At 43.6% G+C, this 10009-nt stretch overlaps 1 protein-coding gene across 1 annotated transcript; it reads left to right on the forward strand.

The window, feature by feature from the left end:
• Positions 1–1073: 1073 nt before the first annotated feature.
• TECTB (tectorin beta) lies at positions 1074–9571 on the forward strand. The gene is made up of 8 exons (XM_050975969.1): positions 1074–1108; positions 2208–2442; positions 2842–2984; positions 3065–3137; positions 4424–4527; positions 4608–4691; positions 4889–5051; positions 6868–9571. The coding sequence occupies exons 1-8, from the start codon at positions 1074–1076 to the stop codon at positions 6982–6984; spliced, it is 954 nt and encodes a 317-aa protein (XP_050831926.1). The 3' UTR covers positions 6985–9571.
• Positions 9572–10009: the final 438 nt, after the last annotated feature.

Genomic DNA, 10009 nt, shown 5'->3' on the forward strand with positions numbered 1-10009 from the left:
TGTTCTTGTGTCATATTTCTTCTAGTAATTGCTATTCCCTCTTTTTTCAAATCCCACTGCTTCATTTGGTTATAGTAACACTTCAGGTTTAGACTATTTGCAAGAAACCAAACTAGAATAATTAAAAGCCACCACTAAACTGAAATGGTAAAATTGTCACAATAGTCACAGTTATAGCAATGGTCTTTGAAAGATTTACCCTGTAGTTGCAATTAAATTGGGTGACAGGATATCAGTAATGTTATTTTTTCTCTCTGCAAAAATGATATTTTTACAGTAGCTAGGACAAGCTCAGGACTGCAGACAATGCACTGTTTTTATTTCCACTTTTTAAGACATTTTCAGCTTTTATTTCCTGTGTCCTCAGATCATTGCAAGAAATGGTGACTCTTGCTATTTATCTGCTGGTCATCTTGGCTCGAGCTCTTGCAGGGCCTTGCACTCCAAATAAAGCAGGTAAAATAACTTAAATCTCCTAAGATCTTCTCCTGTAGTTAAGATGCCACAGGGTTTTTTCATTCAAAATCAAAAGGTTTTCCTTCAGAAAGTTAAACTGTGGATTCTGTAGAGCAAGTCCTTAAATTTCTTTTATTGACCTGCTTTGAGCTAGCACAGTAAAGAATGTTCCATACAAGTCCTAACCCCACAAAGAATTTGGCATGTAGCTAATCCTGTGCAATAATCATCGTGCAAGAAAGTTAATCACAAAAGCATAAAATAGCAAAGGGAACAAAAACAATTAGAAATTTTCTGTAATAGTACAGAAAATTAGATGCAGGCTAGATGCAGCAGATCTTTGCTGCTCAAACTGGGTTTTAGTCCCACAGACTACAGTCAGATTGCCAGTGGTGATTGAATGTGCTGGGCTGAACTCGTGAACCAAACCGTTATAATAAAGCAATAAAATTACAAAAATGATTGAAGGTAAGGCTCCAATTGCACACTGATTAGTGCCTAGAAACTGAAGTGATCTGATGCCTGACAGACCTGTAAAACAGATTTCACTACAATTACAAAATGTGCTCTAGAAATCTGTTGGGATATGCCTCAATTCAGTGTTTGCTTTTTAGTGCATGACTGCTGTCAGGTTGCTGTCAGTCATTTCATGGTATATCTAAAGTATTTGGCCCTCTAGCCATTTATTTCAGTACCTTTATTTGCACAAGCAGTTTCCCTTAACTGTAGGAATTTTCATAGCTCTAAAGTTGCCAGTTTTAAATCTGAGCATTAATACAAGCAGAATCAGCTTGCGTGTGCTGAAGGTTTGTTAATCAGAAAAAGCAAATTGTTAATGTCTCTACTTGACTTTCCAAGATTATTCCCTAGCAGACATGGAAAGGCTGCAAAATGAGGCTTTTAGTAGAAAAAAATGAGAGTGGCAAGGGCTTTAAAAGAAATAACTGAATAATTCCAGGGAGGGTACCTTTTTTTCTCACTGTAGTAATTGGAAGTCTTCCCCAGTTTTCAGGTCACTAATGCTTAGTCAATATTTGCCCTTAAAATTTCCACTGGACATTCAAATTAGCTGTGCCTGTGAAAAATATCAAATTCTGCTATCATGAAGCTATCAGTCTGTCTGTTATGATGTTCAGCATTCATGTGTATATTAGCAATCACCATGTTTGGAAATACACAGCACTGATGTTAACAGGGCTGGGAGTTTGGGTCATTTCCTATTGCTGTTAGCAGGCCTAGATTCTTCAGTTCAGTTTTAAATCTTGGCTTTTGACTTGACAATTGGAAAAATTTAGGTTGTACTGGCACTACAGTGCCAGTCCAAGAGGAGAAAAGACAGAATATCTATTGTGGCCAAGATTTATACCCCAGTACAAAACAGTGCAGATCTACAAATCCTACCAAACAACCTCACCAGTATTATTTTTACAGAGTCAGTGGTGTTACAGAAGCCAGCTTTGCAGCATAAGTTAATGAGACATTTTCAGTGCAGTCCTTTTTTACTTCAGGTTTCTCACCAGTGTTTCTGCTTTTCAATTGGCTATTCCAGAAAGATAAAAAATTTTCACAACGTTCTGCATTGATTAGAAGGCAAAGGCTAAACTCTTCCAAAGAGGACAGAATTTAACAACTTAAAGGTCTGTTTTGTGTAGCAAAAGCTGCTCTCATTAGGGGACCTTCCAGCACACACCCCTGTTCACAGAAGGTTAAGCCCAATGGAAAGTAAGTGGGTGGACCCACCTCTTTGAAAGGAAATTACTACTGAATAACTCCAGGTCTATCATTTTCCTTCCAGATGTAATTCTGGTATACTGCTATCCTAAAACCATCATTACCAGAATTCCAGAGTGTCCCTATGGATGGGAGGTTAATCAGCTGGCACTTGGAGGCATTTGCTACAATGGGATCCACGATTCAGGATATTACCAATTCACAATCCCAGACCTGTCACCTAAAAACAAATCCTACTGTGGCACACAGTCAGAGGTAAGACTATGAAGGTCAGCATTTCTGACTCAGGAAATGGCTGCACTCACTTGAGAGAGTCCTAGCCTCTTCAGCTTGAAGTAAGCTTTAGGTACCAATGGAAGAAGGAGGCAAACTGCAGAGTCAAGGAGAAGGAAGAATCACACAGCTGTCCTTTGCAGTTCCAGGCAAAATACTCACTGGCTTAGTGATATTAGTCTGCTGTTCAGCTGCACCTGTGTTACACAGAACTTAGGTTTAGTAAGGCATGTGAATAGGCAGCACAGCATATGAAGAGCTACCAAACCATGTTTCCTTGGGGGAGGCTGCTTAGACACAAAAATCTTCATGTTTCAAAGTTGATTCCTTATGCCTTAAGGACTCAGTACTGCCCACATTTCTCTGTCTCACCATTCACAGTTCAAGAATCCCGTGTATCACTTCTATAACTCCATCGTCTCCAATGACTCCTCAGTGATTGTGAAGAGCCAGCCTGTGAATTATTCATTCACCTGCACATACAATGCCAACTACCTGGTGAACCAGGCTGCCTTTGACCAAAGGTACATCCTCTTCTGGGAGTGTGTCTCTCCCTGCCCTCATCACCATGCCTCACTCATGCAGAATTTTGTCCTGTCCCCAGGGTGGCCACTGTCCATGTGAAGAACGGGAGCTCCGGCTCATTTGAAAGCCAACTGTCCCTCAACTTCTACTCTGTAAGTGCTCTTTGCCACCCACACCTTCACCTTTACCCTACAAAGGCTTCAGCCAAAGGGCTGGAAAAAACAGGGCTGCTGCTCCTGACTTTTATGTGTCATGGAACACATTACTAGCCTGGAACAGATAATTGCAGTGGCATTGGCAGGGGTTTCTTCTTTCTGCTGATTAACAGGGATATACTTAAAGTGAACAGAGCAGACTCATGCCAGCTGTTCTTTTAATCCCTCAGAATCAGACAGATTTTTCTGCTGAGAGGTACATTTCTAACTTGCTGACTGGTTTTATAAGAAAAATCAAAACTTGTGTGTAGTCCCACTGCAAGAGCAGCATGAATCTGCACATACTCCTGGCCTTGCATGGCCTCTATAGACTCAGCAAAGCTCCTTGCATTTCTCTTGCAGCTTTCTCTCTGGTCCTCTCACCTGACAGATATTTCATGTACCCCACAGATCTTTAGGTCATGCTGGAATTTTTTTGCCAACAAAATATTGTCCCTTGATATCAGGCAGATCTTTTGAAGCATCCCTCTCCTCTCTGTAGCTCCACTGCACTGCTGGAGCAGCCAGCTCCTAATCCTGGAATCTTTTCTCCACAAAAGCACAGTCAAAAGCTCCAAACCAGCCTCTCTATTTTAGCACAGCTAGAAAACTAGGAGCATACTGTGTTAAAATTATATGCCAATTATATGTAAAAGGAGTATTTACCACTAGGTAAGCCAATGCTAGGACTAAACCTGATATTCTTTGTATAATTCTGGTGCTAGCTTGGTTACCATCTTACCCAACAAGAAGCATTGGGATTTAAGATGGGCATTTCAGTGTATTTGTAACCAAAAATTTCAGCTGAGCACCACACTGCTCTATGTTCAGCACGCTGGCTTTTTTTTGTGTGATTTATGCTTGTCTTCATTCCTTCAACATGTGGCCATGTCCCAACTCCATTCCCATTCCATACACTCATCTTCACTCTCGCTCCCAGCAGCTTCCCCCACCACCAGAAGCAGCAGCAAGCTTGCTTCCCACCCATGCTCTGTGACAATACATGCAATACATGCTACAACTCAAACAGCATCAATTTCTCTCACTGATCATCATTATATGCCAAATATTAACAAAAATATTTTTAAACATCATCTTGGGTTTGCAATAATCCTACTGACAGTGAAGAGTTTGGAGGTTGCAGGTTTCTGGGGTCCATCTCTCCAGCAGTGTCTGAGGTTGAATCATGCCTTGCTTTGCTTGTTACAAGTAATGGATCATGCCTTTGTCTTTGTCTTTCAAAGAATGCCAAGTTCTCAAGTATAAAGGAAGCCCCCTTTGTGGTTGAAACATCAGAAATTGGTTCTGACATATTTGCTGGAGTGGAAGCCAAGGGCTTAAGTGACAGGTAGGCAAAGAAAGGAGGAATGAGTAATAAATTGGCAATTGGGACATTCCTTGCTAATCTGTGGGTTTGTATCTCCCCAGGTTTAAAGTTGTTCTCAACAACTGCTGGGCAACTCCCTCCTCAGAGTATTTCTACCAGATCCACTGGCCTTTGATCACCAAGGGGTAGGTGCTGGTGGGACCTAGGGGAGCATCTCTACTCAGCCCAGCCCTGAGGATGACTGCAAAGCTGTTGTGGGGTATAAGGCAGCAAAGGAGAAGCTGGTCCACAGCAGGGCAAATGCTTTCATCAGAGGTCACCTCAGGAGATGTTTCACTGAAGCCATGGGGGCTCTGACACTGCTTCTCCACACACAACACAGGTGTGCCACGGACTACTCCATCCTAGTGCACGAGAACGGGAAAACGAACCGGGCCACGTTCCAGTTCAACGCCTTCCGCTTCCGCAACATCCCCAAGCTGTCCAAGGTCTGGCTGCACTGCGAGACGCACGTCTGCGACAGCGAGAAGTTCTCCTGCCCCGTGGTAAGGCCTCCCTGCTGGAGAAACACACACGGTGCCACCTTCAGACAGAGGATGGCCAGCCCTCCCCGAGGGTAGGCAGGTGCAGAGCCAGCGCCAGGGCTCTCAGCAGATGGAGGCAGGCGCTGTGTGAACCCAGCTGTGCAGCCCGACCCCTGCCAAGCCACAGGCAACATTGGGAAACTTGTTTAAATGTATTGAGAAATAAGGTAGCCATTGAAAAACTCAGCTCGTGCTGATATACCAGAGTACAGTTGTGTCTGACAAACAGCTACAGTTAAACACAAGCCTGGAAAAAAGGAAAAAGTTGAGCTTTTTTCTGTTTTATCAAGTATCTCAGTGCTAAGAGCACCCCGGGGGCAGTGGGAGAGCCTGTCTCAAACCTCCCAGTCCTCCTTCCCAAGGAAAGTCTTCCCTGCCATGCTGCAGTAAGTTATTGCTCTTGCATTCATCCTACTCTGCATAAAATACATAAATTGTCTCTGGAGCAGGAACTGAGGTAGAAGAGTGGATTCCTGTATCCTTAGATGGGAGCATGGGTGGGGTGCTATACAGGCACATAATTTAACAAAGGCAGGTGCCTATAAAATGTCTTTCTTTAAAGACTTGTTTCCACCCTTCACCAAGTCAGAGCTTTGCCATTCTTTCTCTCATGCAATGAAATAGAATTTTATTGAACCTAAAATGAAAGCACAGAGTACTCCCTGGCCAACATGCTGTCATTTCAACAGCAGATGTTTCTTGCTGGAGAAGAGAAAACATCACTTCTGGCGAGCCAAATTTTTCATTCAAACCCCTTTCTCAGTCCAGGAGCAAATTAAGGCAGCATTTCGTATTATACAGCTTCAGTGCTAAGTAGGAGGAACTTACTTGTGCAAAATTTGCATGTTTGCCAAAAATGCATTGTTAGAAATTCTAAGTTTCAAAGGCAACAGAAAAAACTCTATGATTTTGTAGATTTTTAAGATTTCTTAAACTTTTTATGCAGCCACAGATCAGAGTTAAAAGAAAACACAAACTCATTACTTCATATGTGCCCCTCTGGCAGTAGTGTCTAACACCTACATCATCCTTTCAGGCTCTGTGTGGAATTCCCACCTCACCCTCCAGTGCAGGATAATTGCTTGATCATCCTTTCAGGCACTGTGTGGAATTCCCACCTCACCCTCCAGTGCAGGATAATTGCTCCATCAAGCAACATCCCTTGAGTCCAGTTCCCACTCAAACATGCAGCTGGTGGTCTCCTGCAATTAAGGTTGAACCAAGCTGGTGGTCCATGCTTACAAGCAACTCATAACCAGAATTACTACATGCTGAGTTTGTAATAAAAATGCCCACAGCTGGGGATCTGCAAAGGTCAGGATGCACAAGGACCTTTAATCTGCAGAGCACTGCCTCCAATACAGACCTTGTCAGCTGTGACAGGCATCATTAGTGCTGGACATGAGCTGATCTATACGGAAAGGATTTGTTGCTTCCTGTTTCTACCCAATGGGCAATAATTATCATCAGCAATGAACGACCACAGAAGCCTTCACAGAGGTCAGGGGTTAAACAGATGGAGCTCAATTTCCCTCTTCTTGACAGGAGTTTTTTTTAAGGCAGGGTGGGAAAGGCAGCCCACCAAAATCTTCAGAAAATGAACTGCAAAGACTCTCTTTAAATCTCTCCTGCACTAAAACCCCCAATAATTAAAGGCAGAAAAAAAAAATATGCAGCAATTTCCTTGGTTGGTTGGGAACATAAGAATTTTGCCTGGGTTTTTTAAAATAATTTTTAATTGCTTTGGTATACATGGGTTTCTCTCTTCTCTCTTGAGACATGCGACAAGCGCAAGCAGCGCGCGGAACAAACCGGAGGTGTTCTGGTGGCGGAGATCACCGTGCGCAGTAAGTGCCTGGGCTCCTGGGGTGCTTCTCCCTTTGGGAAGCAATGAAGCTGGCAGATAGGAGCAAGAGGAGAGAGCCACAGCCCTCTGCCAGACCCCTTTCTCCCAGGGCAGCAGGAGTCTTGAACAGGAGTTGGTCCCTTCCAGCTCTGGCAGAAGAGCTCAGTGACATTCTCTTCTCTTGCCAAGTGAGTCAAGGCACCCCTTTGGCATTTATGATAAATGGCCAAGCCACTGACACACCAAGCTGGCAGTGAAAGCTCTGCTCACCTGCCTGTGACCTCAGCAGCAGCTCAGACACGCTCTGATGGGTTGCACATGACTGGGAGAGAGGTCAGGAGCAGCAGGAAAGTTTTTCTTTACACTGTGGGTCTGTACTTCAGCATATCCATGACACTGTCATGTGTTGCAGGGATGATTTGTGTCTATCCCTCCTGACACACTGATGGCACTGCCATCGGCCTCCCCACTGCAGAGCGACTGCTCCCTCCAACTGCTGCCTCCTGCAGGCACCAGGGATTTCTCTCTGAGCTGGTTCATCTTTTGAAACAAGTCCTTGGAACAAACTATGTTTTCACTAGAGCCCTTTATACTTGTTTATCAAGTGTATCTGCACCAATCTGAAAGCCACTTTAAAATTACAAATACAGATACGGTAGAATTATTACAATCCATTATGTTGCACCAGTAAACCCCTATCGATGTTAGAAGGTAAAAGAACTGAGGATCCATTTACAATTTCAAACAGTAAATTCAAGAGGAAGAAATATTCAGAATTTCAAACTGTGACAAATGTTTCCTGTTCTGCTTTCACAAAGCACACTGGTGCACTTTGCCCTATTTTAAACATCATCCTGATGTAATCTTTTTCCTCCTCTCTTATACAGGCAAAGGTTTATCCAGATTTTACACATTCTCAGGTAAACAGCAAAGGATGACAATGAAAGTATCAATCCCAAATACAGATTTTGAGTGTCTTTGTCAACATAAAATCCATATCTCAAAGAAAAAACCTGAAATATCAGTAAATTTGACAGAAGATTGAACATTTCAAAATCAGATTTTATTTCCCAGTGTTATATACTTTGTTTTCCTTCTTTTGGTCTGTTCCTCACACCAGACAATAAAATCATAGCAATTACTTCCAATACCGAACAATATTCTTTCTCTAGTTGTCACACCCTCTTCCCAAAAAGGAACAATCATGTTTTACTAGGTTAACTGGAGTGTCTGGAAGCATTTCTGATTGGCAAGACTTTGAAACACACCTTTAAAAGTCTACTTGTTAACATTTGATATGTTGACAGAGCCACATTAGGCCACGCAGTTTTATTGAATGGGGTGGGAGGAAAAGGTGAAAGGGAGCTGACAGGGAAGTAGTCACATATAGCCTGTGTTTCTCTTGCAGATGTCATCTTCCACCTACTTTTCGTGATTGGATTTTCTGCTGTTTTATTATAAAATGCAGCCCAGCTGTACTTCGTAAATTTCCCCGATCCTGTTTGGACCTGGACTAAAGATGTTTATTTTACAGAGGACAAAGGAAAGCCACTAAAAATCCTTTTACCATTTTACCAGATAAATAAAATATTCAATGTGCTTTGTGTCTCAAATTCTGGAAAATCCCAAAGCAGATTTGCTTCTCCCAAGTCTCTGGTGGCATTTTGAACTAGTGAAAACCCTTGGGTTATGTATTCTGCCAATACCTCCTTTTAAAAAGCTGTGATGGCAATAGGACCCGTTTCTGAACAGAATATAGAGATGTGCAAACTCAGCATTTTCCAATACCAAATTTACCTTCAGGGTCCCCCTACCCTGCCAGTCTCAGTGTGGTACCAAACCCCCCTCCAGGCCTGGTCTTGCAAAGTCCCAGTTTGTTCTGTGAAGTCTTGGAACAAAACAAAACCCAACCTAACAGGTCAAGGATGGGAGGAAAGGGTGCTTTTCATGTAGCAGTAATTAGAAGGTGCTCAGAGTTAATTACCTGACATTTCTTTCCTGATTCTCAGCGTTGTCAGTATTGATTGGTTGGATTAAGTAGAGCACGCTGTAGGAGTAGGATGTCTTGCTGACTGGACAGGCTCAGTGCTGGATGGCTATGTGGTGTGGGAGCATTTGAGCACATCTGAGGTTGGAAAACAAGCTAATGAGCTTTGCACTTCCTTGAAGACATAGCCAGTGGCAGGCACAGCAGGGTCCAGCTGTTAGGTCTGTACCTGAGTAACAACAGCAAGACAAAAGCACTGGAAATGGAAATCATGATTTATAAAAAGCAGGAAATGTCAGGACATGAAACAATTTCCCAACAAGCATAACAGTTGGTCCCTTACTTCCATTAGTTACTTGAACAATATTGAAAAAAAACCCTGAAATTGTCAGAAACATCCTTAGAACTTTTCCATGAAACTTCCAGGATCTTAAATGTGAAAGAGGGAAGAATGACTGTAGTTGTTACACTTCTAATTAATGAACACGGTGTGGGTACCTGTGTTTGCACATACTGAAGCAAAAGCGCATTACAGATTTTTTACTATTGTTTGTAGAGAGAGAGAGCCTCCAAATAACCCTGTGAAGGATTTTCAGCTCCCTGATAAAGCTCATTTTCGGTAAAAGATAAAGCAGAGCTAGAACACGCAACCAGTAGACCCCAGCGGTAAAATGAACACATTTCAGTGCATTTCCGGGTGCAGCTCCTTTCGCTGCTCCCGGTGCAATCTTGGTCCGTGGGTGCTGCCGGGCGCGGAGGGCGCGGAGAGCGGGCGCCGTTCCCCGCCGCGCACAGCAGAGGGCGCTGCGGGGACAGCACCGAGCTCTGCCGGGACGGCTGCTCCGCGGGACGGTCGGACCGGGATGATCGCCCCGCAGGCTCCGGGCCGCGCTTGCTTCATTACCTCCCTCTCCTCTGCTCTCCTCCCTCTCCTCTGCTCTCCTCTGCTCTCCTCCTCTCCTCTGCTCCGCACGTTCTGACCGGGATAATCTCCCTGCAGGTTCTTGGCCGCGTTTGCTGCATTACCTCCCTCTCTTCTCCCACTGACACCCCGCGTTTCAGCACCTCCAAGCGGCTTTCGCCTCA

This window comes from Serinus canaria, chromosome 6 (genome assembly GCF_022539315.1).
Source record: "Serinus canaria isolate serCan28SL12 chromosome 6, serCan2020, whole genome shotgun sequence".
In the NCBI taxonomy this organism is placed as follows: Eukaryota; Metazoa; Chordata; class Aves; order Passeriformes; family Fringillidae; genus Serinus; species Serinus canaria.